The sequence below is a fragment of the Scomber scombrus genome, chromosome 10 (assembly GCF_963691925.1).
Source record: "Scomber scombrus chromosome 10, fScoSco1.1, whole genome shotgun sequence".
Lineage (NCBI taxonomy): Eukaryota > Metazoa > Chordata > Actinopteri > Scombriformes > Scombridae > Scomber > Scomber scombrus.
Genome location: NC_084979.1, coordinates 26,698,158 through 26,713,052, shown reverse-complemented (window position 1 = coordinate 26,713,052; position 14,895 = coordinate 26,698,158). Strand labels below are relative to the sequence as shown.

Sequence of the window (14,895 nt, the reverse complement as noted above, 5' to 3'; positions counted from 1 at the left end):
AATACCTGCAAGAGCTAATTTCATGTACTGTAGGGCTACAACTAACAATCATTTTCAATCAATTCATTGTTTTCTCTATATAATGTCCAAAAAGAGTGAAAATGTGATGTTCAAATGTGATCCTGCGATAACTTCCCCGAACGCAACTCAAGTGACACATTCAGACATCCAAGCAACAGTCCAAAACCCAAATATATTTTCAGTTTACTATCATGTAAGACAAATTATACAGTTAAAATCACATTTGATAGGCTGAAACCAGCAAATTCATTTGGCATTTGTGCCTTCAAAAACGATTAAAATGATTTGATTGACTATTTATTGCAGCTTTAACATGCGTGAACATGTCACGTTAGCAAGTTTGAACTGACAGATGTCTAACAGTGCGTGGTTAGTGTCACATACAAATTTACCTCTAAACAGTCATTTTAATGGTTTCCAGCAAGTTAGTTTATTCCTAAACACTGAAAACGTCCATATCGAAGCTACCAACACATTGTGACAGTGAGTTTTTTACCCCTCTGCTGTGCACAAAACCTCAAAAGACCTTTTTTTTTCACAGTTGATATTCAGACAAGTCAAAGCAGGAAAAAACCCAGGTGCAATTAATAACTGCATGAGCAGTATGACTTCCTTGCACCATCCCATCGTTAATGCTATCAGTTCCACCTGCGTGTTTCCTGCTGTGACAAGTCAAAATATCTGCTGTGAAAAGGTCTTGTCTATAAACAACACCCCCCCCCCCCCCCCCCCCGTCTATTGTTGTTAATTAAAAATATGATCCCGTATCTTTGTGATGAGAATAAAACAATCATCTGGTTTTCATTATTTTCTTCCAGTTTTTCAGGCTTATCCTCCTGCAGTACTTTTGTTTTGCTGTAATTGGCAAGTACAGATACAATCAGTACATTCAGGGGTTAGAAAAATGTTTCAATGTGACACCAGGCCCGGGAAAAATTGCCAAGAAACACTCACAGATTATAGCCAGTATGGGTGTGCAGATAGTTCTTTCCAATACGAGCACAATTTTTTGAGTTGCATCCAGTTTTTGCGTTATCTCTACAGCTGCCCCATGGCTACTTTTTAATCTGATGTCTAACAATGTTCTTGGCTCTGAGCTAGACCGATCCAGACTGCCGGGTGTCTCGCTCGGCAACAGAGGACAGCAGTATACTCTGGACAAGTGATATAGCAGAAAGACAAACTGTTCTCAGTCTCAGACTACTGTACAATGAACACACCATTTATCACAGCGGTTGTGAAAATGCCATTGAAGAAAGAGGGACAGATGAGTAGATGCATTCAGCAGACGCACGCAGCAGACTCTGTTTTAGTCATAAGCTTCACGGGGTTAGTTTACCTTGTATGGTATCTGTGTGCGTCTGAGAGTTGGAGACGACAGCGCGGGGGCAGCTGATGGGCGGACCGGTCAGCATCTACAGAGAAGTGGCTTTTCTCTAATTGGCACTTGTTAGAGAGAGAATGAGTCAGTGCATTATGGTCCATGCTTGACGTAATCCATCATCATCAACACCTCGCCTCACATACAGTTTTGAAATTCCCCGTCATTCACACACAGTTGCTTTATTGGTGGAATCCCTCTTTAAGACTTATGGCATTATTCATATATTTCTAATATCTTATTTAAGTGTAAAAAATTTGAAGTGGTTGAATAATGGCGTATTTTCTGTTCCTCTTCTTTTTTTTTTAAACATGTGGTTTATGATGGTCATATATTTCTCTGACGATGTGGTGTGTTTTCATAGTAGATGAAACCTGTTGAATCAATTGCCTCAGTTTATGGACTGTTTCAAGACCTTCTAGCTTTGCCTACTATTGTAATGTTTCTTGATATGATCTCGTCTCCCTTCCAACTGTTATGATAGCACTGAATTTACAATTTTTTATTGAACATTTTGTATTTGTAACGACAGAAATGTTTGAGAAAATGTTCTGGTGAGTAACATTAACAGTTGTTAGTTCGGGCAAAAGTCGACTATGAGTTTGTTTTAGATGCTAGATCATGATCAAGACTCATATTAACAAGTGACCCAGTGTGTTAATGAAGTAAACTGAAATAGCATACAGTATTTCCACCACAAAATTGTCATTGTTTATGTTTCAACGAGTCTGAAATCAACAGCAGAAAAGAGTTTGTTGTTTTTTCTCCCATGGGGTGTGATGTGTTATCGGTTCTGTGACATGGATTTTTTCTTTCTTTGATTAAAAGACTTATGCAAAATGGTCGCCGTGCTGTCAGTTTTGTGGCAAACACACCGTATAATGACAACACAGCCAGTGGCTTAATAAGCGAGAACAGGCACAAAAAGGAAATGAGATTTTGTCTTGTATCAAACGGTCAAATTAAACGAGGATAGGGGACACACACCACAGAGCAGCCAGACTTGACAGCTTCTAATAAACCGAATGGCATTTTCAATATCTCTTTGCTTGTTTTGGTGTATTATACACACAAGAAAAGGGTCAAATTAATAAATAATACTTCAAAAGCTGATTCATTTTCTTAAAAATGGGTGATGTTACGGGTGATTTGTCTTAAATCTACCATGAATGAAAAGTCTGCGGGCTGTGAGATAAGTGCAAAGCTTCTGAAAGACTGGCATGTACAAATTTACTGCTGCCAATTTTCTTTATTCGCCGCCTTTTGAAATGAAACACCACCTCCCCGCTGTCAGACCAGGAGCTTCCTCTTCATGGTCAGTCTGTAAATGATTTGGTAGCCATCGTCCCAGCCGTACAGCTGTTTTTCCTCCGGGTTGTATTTCAGACTAGCGTGGGCTCCGTACCTCCTGGGGAAGTAGAGCAGAGGAGCCTCCTCGCTGATCACTATGTCGTTGACGTCAAACACGCACTGAACCCGTGAGCGGCTGGCCAGGCGGGTGTTGTAAACGACATAGACAGTTCCGCACACTACGAAAGCCGCCTCTGCGTTCTCCCGTGGGCACCGGGTGTCCCAGATTTGTTCTATATCGAGTGTGGCAGGGTCCATCTTTGCGAGGCTGATGTTTGGTTCACTGTCACTGCTGGCGTACAGAAGCCAGAGGCCCTCGTCGTCTGCTGTGAGGTCAGCGACGGTCTCTGGGTTGAGGTTGTAAACAGTAGCGTGGCTTTCCAGAGGGAGCATGGCAGAGTCTGTGACCGAGTCGCTCAGCAGGTCAAATTTGACCACCTGCACGTCTGTTTCAGCCTCCTGATTTATATAGTACAAATACCCGTTATAAACAGTACTTCCTGTACCCGTCCATTCTGAAGGAAGACTGATCCGTCTGCTGTTGGTGACTCCAGGTGAGCGGGAAAACTCCCTCACAGAGTCAAACTCGTAGATAATGTCTCCGGCTGTCCCGTTAAAGACGTAAAGTTTAGACGACCTGGGATCTCTGACCCACATGCCCTTCGGACTGCCCACTCTCTTCAGGATCTTCACTGATCTGATGTTAGAGATGATTTCCACGCAGTCTGCAGGGAGAGAAAAGAAATAGGATCATGTTTTTGTACTTACAGCAATAATGGAGGAAACATGTTCATGAGTCAAGCTTTAGGTGGTCGGCGTTCTCCAGATGACCCTTAAAAAATGGGGTTTTAAAGATGCAATTGATAGTTATGTTCCCCCATTTCTAAGAAATGTTCCTCCCATCAAAATTATGCCTTATGTTTCCTCAGGCTTACATTCCCACAGCACAGGTATGGCCATTCCCTAATGCACATAACATGTTGCTGTTTTCCATCTATGAAAAAGCTTGAAAGACAGGTGAAATGCTTTATTTTATTATTAAACTGGGGGAACATAGAGCTGTGGGAACATAGAAACGCTGCCTGGTTATGTATATGATATTGTGCTGAATGAATGAGGCTAAAGATATATTTCCCAGACATAAAATCAGCAGTTAATCCATCGAAATAGAAGAAGTATTGTTCTGGTGTTGCAGTGTAGAGCTAATTAGTCCTAGTATTAAAAAATGTAATGAGGAAAAATGTTAGATCAGACTTTTAATTTCGTTCCAACACCACACTGTTTGGCTGCTTAGCATACATTGTTTAAACTTTTGTTAGATGAGAAAAAGGATGACTCATTAATGTCTTTAACAAATGTTTTCTGCTGTATAACTTTTAGTAACCCAATTAAAAAGAAAATGCCCTTTAATTTTCAAAGTAATAGCTTATGTGACCATGCACTTGTCTACTTCATTTTGTTTCTTACTTTATATATTAAAGGAAACCCCAAAACCTTCAGTTTAGTTCTGTCTCTGTCTCTCTGTCTCTCTCTCTCTCTCTCTGTGTCTCTGTCTCTCTCGCTCCCTCTCTCTCTCTCTCTCTCTCTGGTCACACTACCTGCTCAGCTGCTTGGCGTTGATTGTCTTGCTTTGCTTTTGAGTAGCTTTGGATAAAAGCGTCTGCTGATTAACAAAATGTAAATGTAAATATACTACTGTTGGTAGTATGATAGTTAACTTTTCATGCTAATGTTTGCAGCTTACCTTTGAACTCACTGTTTAATGCATTTCTTACCGTTTTGCTCAAACTAATGAGGTTAGTTACTGATGTGCTCTTCAGCCTTGGAAGCAACTTCAGGTTACTACAGTAGTTAGTGAGCCAATTAGCTTGACATGATCTCATCTTACAGCAGAGCAGACAAACATACTGTACTGTTTAATCCATTTCTTCTTAAAGCGATGGTTCGGCGTTATTTCGACCTAGTGTCATATGCACCATGACGTCTATCTAACCACCCGCTCCGCTTTTTTCCCCCCATTTAGTCACAAACTGGTGGAGTTAGAGCCATCAGCCGAATGGCTTAGTACAGACGCTAACGGACCCACCAGTGTATCTCGTAAATTACTCCACTAATAATGCCTGGATTGTTATCAAACTTCTGCAGTAGTACAAATAGGGTCTTTACTCATAAATTGATGCATTGGAAAGTGTCTAAGTACACCAGGAGTTTATTAAAATAAACACTTACCTGATGGCTTTTACTCTGCTGCTAAAGCTGTAAACATTGTGAAATCCTGTGTGGTGGCGCGAGATCCCGCACAGCACATCTAGAGATCTATGCGAGATTTCGACGATGTCTACAGCTTTAGCAGTAGCAGCAGAGTAAAAGCCATCAGGTAAGTGTTTATTTTAATAAACTAACTAACAATCCAGGCATTATTAGTGGGGTAATTTACGAAATACTCTGGTGGGTCCGTTAGCGCCTGTACTAAGCCATTCGGCTGATGGCTCTAACTCCACCAGTTTGCGACAAAATGAAAAAAATAAACAGAGCGGGTGGTTAGATAGACCTCATGGTGCATATGACGCTAGGTCCAAATTACGCTGAACCATCGCTTTAAGCTATGTGTTTAGGTTTTGCTAAAGCTAAAAAAGACACCAGGGGAAAAAAACAGCTTCAGCATGTGGAGGAATCCAATTCAATCCATGTAGCACCCAATCACTCATATCCATAATCTACCAACCAGCTGATGGACCAGTCATCACACACTCATGCTGTGCAGTGTTACGTCCCTCTGTCCCTTTTGTTTGGGCTTCCTGGCTCAGGGGCCGGTGGGCGGGACTAGACAGGACGTCAGGGAGACTACAGCACCTGGGTGGTTTGGGCCTCAGCCTATTTAGGCAGCTTCTGTGCTAATCAATCTCTCTTCTCTTTCTTCCAGGCCTCCAGTAACCAGATGGGTTAGAGTTTTGCTTTTGGTTGTGTTTACACACATCATACGACACTTTTCACTCATCCACACGGTGCATTCATTACTGATTTAACTGACTAACATTAGTCTAATTTAACTTAAGTTCATCATAAATTATGTTTTTAAAAGCTTTATTCATTCATCAACACACAGAAGTTTATTTAGAATTAGTTGCGATCACAAACTTTTAATTCATAATAGTATGGTGCATAAAGTGACATATAAGACGTTTAAGGATATTTCCATGTGTAGTGATGCAGAAATAAAAACAGGGAGCAATGTTTGGATGAAAATATGACAGACGTGTTTGCTCATGTTGCCTCTTTACTATCAAAGAAATCTGATCAAACCACAGTCACACAGGCCTGATTAAAGCAGATTAGATGTTTGTTTGTTTTTAGTTAAACTCTTAATAAATATGATCTATGCATGGTGTTTCCCCAAACCATGATTGTCTTTTGTTTTCAGGGTTTTTTTCTAAAGCCACTTAAAATAAATAAAATAATAATTAAGGTGATACCTACGGAAGTAAAACGCATTCAAATGAGAAAAAAAAAAGTTATCCCTGTTATCCTGAATTAACGAGATTATCATCTGAGGAAAGTTTTCATGGGAAAAAAAATCGTCTCTGTTTTTCTGAATTAATCAGATACCTCCAAATCCCAGGAGAAGCTCTGGTTCCTACCTGAGCGCCCGAGTTCATGGAAGCAAACACGTCATGCCTGTTAAGTTTCATCCAGCTTTATTTTCGGTTTGAAACATTGGGGAAAACTTGCTTCTTTAAGTAACATAGATGTTATTGTTATTAGTTTATCGACTCTGCACAGGCACCTTAGGACGAGCAAAATGTTTCATCAAAGCCCCAAAAATAGATGAAACAAACCCAGCAGACTGCCTACAGAGCAAAGAGGTTATTTTAGTTTGCAGTTTCATGAACCTGCCAAAGGGGAGTTTTTTCTTGTTGTTGATGCCAAGTGTTGCTCATGGGGGGAATGTTTGGTCTCTGTAAAATAAAGAGTACGATCTCGACCTGCTCTGTGTGAAAAGTGCCCCAAGATGTTTTGATTTGTTGCCATATAAATAAAACTGAAGTGAGTTAAACTGAACTTCTGCAAAAACAGGTAAAGTTGGATGACTCGACTTTAACACTGTTAGAGAGGACAGAAAACTTTGGGATTTATCTGATAACTTACTGGCAAAATGAAACTTACAACAGGTCAAACATGAGCAAAAAGAATAATGCATGATGTTCATTAAAGAACACAGAGAGAACATTAAAGAGGACTTTCGCCATGCTCATAGGCCGTCTTTACCGTAATTACACTACTTTAGGCATAATGGGGTTCAGAAGTTCAGCAGTCAGGTATCTCATTAACTCAGAAAATCAGAGCAGAATTACTTTTTTCCCCCATGAAAACCTTTCTCAGAACTCTGAGATAATTATCTCCTTAATTTAAAAAAAACCCTGAATGTATTACACTTCAGGAGATACCTGCATGTTGAGGAGTTTTAAAGGTGCAGTGTGTAGGATTTAGTGGCATGTAGTGGTGAGGTCATAATTAGTCCAATTAGCATGTTCCAGTGAAGTGCTGCTCCGAAACTGAAATGTGTATTTAGAACCTAATTTTTTGGAAAACATGAGGCAGCCTGCAGCAGTCAATACGTGGCCCTCGAAATTAAGGCAAAGCAGTCTGAGGGAAGTTGTAACCTGACGCTCCAAATGGTTTCTTACACAGAATTATATGTGAGAATTCATCCTTAGAAACTGCTTGGAAATAGGCCGGCACTTTCAGAAAAATCTCGACAGGTGATTGGATGAACCATCTGTCACTCAACAGCCATCACTGTCTAAGGCCCCCTTTACACGATAACACTCGCAGGTGAAAACGAAAAAAATATCTCATTGGATGTGCCTTTCGTTTAGACCGTGACGCCATTTTAAAAGGGTAAAAAAAAGCAAAAGTCTGCCTTAAATGCAGCAGTTTTTGCTGCGGTCTGAAGCTGTAACCTAGGTGACAGACGCTCTTCCATGTGACGTCACGTACCTATCCTTCTGCTGATACCTGTCTGCTGCAGTGGGGCCGACAATGACAGAGGAGGGGGGGAGAGAAGTGTAGTCCGACACAAAATGGTCAGTTTTTGTTTGCTTCTTAGCCATGTTTTGGTTTTGGTTTTCCATTTCACGCTACTGGGGAGAGAAGTAGAGGGAAGGTTCTACACAGGCGCACGGACTTTGTGGTGTTGTGGCCGCCTGGCGTGCATACAACATTGAATTCCACAAACTTTTGCGTCACCGTATGCACGCAGATTTCCCCCAAAAAACGCTTGTCTAAACGCTGAATAAAAAGTGAGAACGCAACGCCACTTTTTCTGTGTAAACATAGCCTTACTTTGCAAGGTAGCTGGATTTGTGAGATCAAGATCACAAGAATCCTTATAGGAAGCTGATTGGTCTGAACCACCGGTGTTTCGGACACAAACCTGATAAGATAAGATTCTCACGTGATCTCATGATGACCTGATATCACGAAGCCAGCTGCCTCACAAGGTAGGGGAGATTAGACATACAGGACTCTATAATAAGACTAGATATGAGTGCAGTACAAAGACTTATAGCGGGCTTTCAGTGAAATACATGAACAAAGGCTGGCCCCTCCGATGTCTCCAGGAGAGGAAAATTAAAATTATGCTCAACAAATCTGAATTGGACCCTTACAATGCAGCGAAGTTCGTTTTGGGTCACTTCACATTCACATTCACAATGGATCACTGTGTGCAGAGCTCACTCCTGCGAACATGAGCTCGGAGAGTAACGTCGCTGACCTCGGGGCAGCTTCCTGTCGCTCCTCTCTCTGCAGACACAGGAGAGGAGCGAACACACAGAGACTAATAGAGCTCTGGATTGTCCTATCATCCACTTTCGGATAATGGACTGAAATCTCTCTTGATTAGGTAGAGCGTGACTAGCGTTATAATTCTGAGCAGAGGGGTTTATGAGAGTAATTTTTGAATTCATGTGTTATTGATTGCCTTATTTTGTGTGTGAGAATAATAAAAGAATCAATCTTTTTTTATATATTTGCTTCTCTCAGTGAGGAGAGTCATTATACGTAAGTTGCACCAAAGAAACGTTATGATCCATCATCTTAGATTTGGCTCTTTAGCTTTTGGAACCAATTAAGTGCAAATATATGGATATTTCAATGACTGTGTCAGTGAAGTGCTACTGATGTGTTTCATGGGATGAAAATGTGATTTCACAACTTTCTCACATCACGCATTAAAACAATTATAAGTCTCCGTATTACCCGAGTAAATGACTCAGTGTAGCGGTTGTATCTTAGCGTTGTTTGTAGCAGCATGCAGTGGGATTCAGAGGATTATAAAGACAAACGCTGCTGTGCTCAAACAGCACTTTTGGGGGAACGGCTCTGCAGAAATAAATGAGTTGCATCGAGAAGCCACATCTCCTGGAAAACATGACTGCCCACGGACTTAAAGTACACCGTTAAATGACTTGTAACAGCAGCCTGTTTGTTTCCCATTTTCCAGTGACATGACTTTTCCAAGACAGCAACTTTGCAAAAAAGAGGAAAAGAGAAGAAAAAAAAAGGTGGTATAGCTTCTGGTGTAATGTGAAAGTTAGCTATAGGACACACATCTACATATGTATGGTATACGTTCTGACAGTGCCAGAGCTCTGTTCTGAATGAAAAATGAAAGATCAAACAAGCATCCTACAGAGGATGTTTGGCTGACGTGTGTTTGTACTTCCCCGCAGCTCACCAGAGACTTGGGAGTGCAGCTCCTCCCAGTCGTCTTCCTCCTCTTCCTCTCCTCGGCTCTCCTCCAGAGCCCAGGCTCCCTGCTCCACTACCTTGTCTGCCTTATTAACACAGGCCCGGGGGGAAGTCTGGCTCTCCACGAAGTCCATCTCTCGCTCCACTCGCCCCACTCGTACTGCGGCTCCTTCCAGGTCTTTGAGCAGCATGCCGTGCTCCTGCTTCAGCCCGTCCATGCTCTCAGCAGTGAGCTTTTTGAAATCCAGCAGTTCTGTGTGGTAGCGATGAGTTTGGTCGTGCCACAGCTGCATGCGATCCTACAAGGCAGAGCAAAACAAGTATTTTGATGTACTGTAGGATAAGATTAGGTTAGTCAGGTTTTTCTGGTTTTCACTCAGACCACCTCACCAGGGAAGATGTTTACTTTATTCAATATTTCACCCACACTAGCGGTGAGGCTCTATGAATGGCAATCTTGTCCTGTCTGTCGGTCGGTCAGTCTGTTGGTATAAACTGGAATATCTCAACAACTGTTGAATGATTTGCCGCAAAATCTTGTAAAGACATTCATTGTGCCCAAAGGATGAATCTCAATAACTTTGGTGATTCTCAGATTTTTCATATAGCGCCACCAGCAGGTCAAACTTTTTATGTATCCGGTGAAATATCGCAACGTTTATTTGGTAGATTGGCAGCAAAGAGGATGTACAATAATTACATCATGTTATTATATTACTTTTCCTTTAGTGTCATTATGAAGTTCATGTTTGCAAAACGTTTTTTTGTTTTTGTAGCGCCACCATCAGGTCAAAATGTTAATTTGTCCAATACTTGAATTTATATATCTGAGAAACTAATAGCATTCACATCTGTCTCAGCCTTTTTTTTGTGCCACGTTTTACTTCCACTGTACATTTCAGAGTTTTACTCCACTACAGGTCTCACTACAAAGTCCCCAACTACATGCAGGACTTTCACTTTAGTATTTTTACTGCAGGGTACTGTAACTTTTACTTTAGTATAAGATCTGAGTTCATTGTCCACCACTGCTCCTCCTGTTCATACTGGCTACTGGCTTTCAGTGTAAGCGATGGGGGCCAAAATCCACAGTGTATCCAGTTATTTTGAGCAAAAATGGATTTAAAAGTTTATGTAAAGCTTATGTGAGGCTTCAGCAGTCTGAGTTAGTCATATCAAGTGGATATCTGCCACACTTACAGTCTTATTAGCATGAAAGTCCCTCTTTGTGTTTCCCTGTTGAGCTGTGGTTGAAATATAGTCACAAAAAAAGGAACGTTGGCACTAAAAGACTAACGTTGAAAGATATCTACTTGATTTGACTCATTTGGATGCCTGAAGCATCATATTAGTGGATTAGTGGGTTCTGGACCCCATAATTTACATCGTAAGTTCTATGAGGGGATCTTCTAATGGTCAGTATGAACAGGAGGAGTGATTATAGTGAGAAAAACCTATTTCAGTGTACATTTGGGCTCCTGGCTGTTGTTTTAAGACAGATTTGGAAAAAATTGTGAACCCGTCCTTTAAGAACAGGCTCACAGAGCTGCTAGTGTGGCTGTATTCCGCCTGTTTGTCTACTTATATGAATCTTAAATGTTAAAACGTCTCTGTTTCAAACAAAGAATGATCACTATTACCAAACACATCACACTGTTATTTTCCAGTGTGGTGATTGACACAGCTAGAGTGACAGGTGAATTATTCAGGTAATAAGGACGGCTCCTCCACTTTCTCCTCCGCCTCAGTTTCATTTTCTCTCTTTGCTTTCTGTGGGCCTGTGGTCAAATGGAAATGAAAGTTCAATGAAAACTTGCTGATGAATTGCCATGTTCATATCCATGCAGAAGTTGCACCAGCATATTGGAACTGAGACTGAAGGGAAGCTGCCGGAGGGAGGGGGGTGGGGGGACGTGAGCGGGGCCGGCGTTAGCTGTAAATAGACAATTCATTTCTTGTGGATAACAGTTCTGAGATTGTCTTTTTGTTGCTGCGGCCACACAGTTAATGAAAAAGAAAGATTTAAAAAAAATACATTAAAGGAAATATTTAAAGCAGAGTTTTCTGAAGCTAGTACTTGAGGAGAGTAGACATTTCATATCACGCTCACCTAAAGCCAACAAACGTTTCCCCCTCACACAAACCTCACTTGTTTTTCCATGACACAGACATGTCTTTTATAACTTCCCTTGAAAAAAAAAAAAAAAAAAAAAAAAAAAGAAACAATACTTGAACTCTCTGTAGTTCAAATCCCTCCCTCAGGCGCTTTCTTGTAATTCAGATTCATTCTACCTTTTACAGAAAACAATTTTTGTGAAGCTGGTGGGATGTTGGATGCCACCGAGGTAAAAGGTTGAGCTTGTACTCATTACTGGTGTGTCATCATCTTAAAACGCTGAGGAAATTGTAATGTTGTTGGACAGAAAGTGGCGTGTTGCATGAGAAGAAGAGCCTGCATGCACGCATCAAGTGATACTCCCCCACAGGGCCCTGCGAAGTTGATGAGCTGGGCACAGATTGCTTTAATTGGTTTGCATTAGTTAGGACATTGAGCTTAAATTAAAGGAGGAGGACTCAGCTTTTAAAGAATATCAACTGATATTATACTTTTTTAATAGGTGAGGAAAATGTGGGCTGCCGCTGAGAAGAACTACACTCATTCATTTAAATGGGGTTATTTCTTACCTCAATAGCCAATAATCTGTTCTCCAGATAGTCCATCAGCCCCTGGTAGTAGTACTGGGCTCCAGTCAAAGTCCAGGCTGTGGAAACTAGGAGAACCAACACCGGCTTCATTGTGAGCCGATCAATGGGACACCTACGTTTCTTTTGTCCAGCTTTTAAAGGATTCTTCAGGTTTAGCTTCCTTGATGTGCTCGCCTGCAGAATAAGCTGGATGTCCTTAGAGCTTTGCACGAACTTTAAACACTTTCACACAGTTTAAGTACCTATGCAAAGAGGTGAGAAGGATAAAGAGAGAGAGAGGGACAGACAGAGAGAGAGAGAGTAAGAGGCCGCACAGAGAGAGTTTCCAATTCTTTGACTGCCCTCACTTTGCTGGAATGTTTTCACAAACTCTCAGGGAGGAGCCTTGTGCCTCTTACCCCTCTCTGTCCTCGAGAAGTGAGCGTGCTCGGCTCACTCCGTGCATGTGTGTGTTTGTTGCACATGTTGCACACACCGTCTCAGGCATGTAGAGAAAAATTAGTGCAGACACAACATAACTTAATATTTACTAGAGGTGACGCTCATTCATGGCTCTGTCCAACTCCTCATGAAGCTGATCTACAGTATACCTTAATATGATGTCATATAATGTCGTCATATGCCGCTCCGTGGTAGAATTGGATCAGTTTCATTACAAAATGCTACTTCATGTTTTTGACAACATCAACCCAACTGCTGTGAAGATTTCAAAATATATGGTAGATTTATGTCAGATCTGAATTTTGGTAACGGTTTAGATTACAGCTCAATATCAGTAAAGTACATACAGATAGTTCTGGTATTGGAATCTGGTAATATTGATATTATATTGTCTTAGATATCTGATATCATAATATCGTGATAACATAATTGTTGTCTTTTCCTGGTTTTAAATGTTGCATTACAGTAAAGTGATGTAATTTTCTGAACTTACCAGACTGTTAAAGCTGCTATTGAAGCTCATTCAGCAAAGTTTCAGAGGCAGAACCACACTACAACTGCTCCTCCTTCAGCCTTTCTTATAAATATCACCTAACCCCCTCCTCCCCTTCCACTCTCACATTCTGCTCCCCCGACCCCTCCTCACCCTATTTCTCTCCTACTGTTTCTTCCCGTCCTTTGTAGGGTCCTTAGGGGGTCCACACTGCAGTGCAACAGCAAACTGCCAATAACCTGCCACACAACTCAGGCAGCAAGCAGCAGAACCACGCTCATCAATCATGTTTCTTAATAAATTGTTTAAACACGTCTAGTTGATGGTGTGGATTCATTATGTCCACATTAGATTAGATTCAACTTTATTGTCATTGCACAAAGTACAAGCATCTATCTCGAGTGCAAACCAGTAAAGTGCAGTAATCAGATCACTACTAATCCACAAAGACCGAGGAGATGCAGAGCCTCTCGTTGTGCACACGACGCCATCTTGTTTGAACACTCAGAAAATAGACAAGAATGGAAATTACGGATGGTTATTTATCAAAAATCGCATAATGTAAATATTTTGTAAAAGCACCAGTAGTCATCCCTTAAAAATAGTTGCAATACTGATATCAACGTATTTAGTCAAATTCATTGGGATATTTGGACCAGTACTTGGAGGTAAGAACTGTGTTTAAGAGGCAATAGAGGTAAATCTTAGTTTTTATTGTGTTATGACATTTTGTAGATATGTGATCTCTGTATTAAATAAACTAAACTAAAATATATTTGGCACACAGTATATCACATTTGAATGACTGCATAGCTCAGTAATGCTTTAGATTACAAAATAATTAGTTTAATTACTTTATTTATTTTTAACCTTTATTTATAAAGGGGGATTTCACTTAGAGCAATGCTGTCTTTTTCAGGAGTGCAGTTACACATTCATACCTGGAAGCTGCTCAGTGCAACCACAGTCTGATCTGACGGCCACTGATCAGCTCAACTGGAGCAGCTGGGGTGAAGGGCCTTGCTCAAGGGCACCTAAGTGGTGGTGATGAGGGACAGGCTGGTGCTTCACTTTCCCAATCCAGATTGATCCTTCCTGTGCAGGGATTGAACTTCCGACCCCCCCGCCGGTCACATGCTTGCTTCTCTAACCTTTAGGCCACCACTGACCCAAATGATCACATCAATAAAACATGCACTGAATATCTTTACAAGGACAAACATGTTAGTAGAAGGGAAGAAGGAGGTGATATAAGTAATGTGGTGATATAACAAGACAAAGAAAAGATGGGTAAAAGAGACTGCATTCTCGACACGATAATGAAATTTGTTATGCTTTGATTTTATTTTAAAATGATGACAGGGTACTCAACTTGGGGAATTAATGATTATCATGTTTTATTTATATCTCATTTATGCTTATTGTTGTTCTCCATGTGTCAAGCGATGGTTGTAGTCAGTGTTGCTTGGCTGCATGTACTGAATAGTGGATACTGTTGCTGTATTATTGTGTTTTTTCTGTCTCCTTTTGCTCTGCATGGCTTCTGAACCGTCTTGTGAGTGTTTATTTTGTTGCTACGTGTCTTTGTGGTTGTCCTCTGTCTGTAATTTTTAACCAACACTTCATTGGTTTGAGAACATCTGGCCAGAGGACTGTTGTAGCTGAAAATTGAAAATAAGCCAGCTGGCAAAAAGCAGCACATTTACAGAAATGTTGATTAATGTACGTTGTCCTTAAGAAAAAAAATAAT

At 40.8% G+C, this 14,895-nt stretch overlaps 1 protein-coding gene across 1 annotated transcript; it reads right to left on the bottom strand.

Annotated features, from left to right (window-relative positions):
- Positions 1 to 2,692: 2,692 nt before the first annotated feature.
- Positions 2,693 to 12,301, bottom strand: olfml3a (olfactomedin-like 3a). Its single transcript, XM_062427779.1, has 3 exons — positions 12,191 to 12,301; positions 9,492 to 9,804; positions 2,693 to 3,477 (listed from the first exon to the last, which is right to left on the bottom strand). The coding sequence occupies exons 1-3, from the start codon at positions 12,299 to 12,301 to the stop codon at positions 2,693 to 2,695; spliced, it is 1,209 nt and encodes a 402-aa protein (XP_062283763.1).
- Positions 12,302 to 14,895: the final 2,594 nt, after the last annotated feature.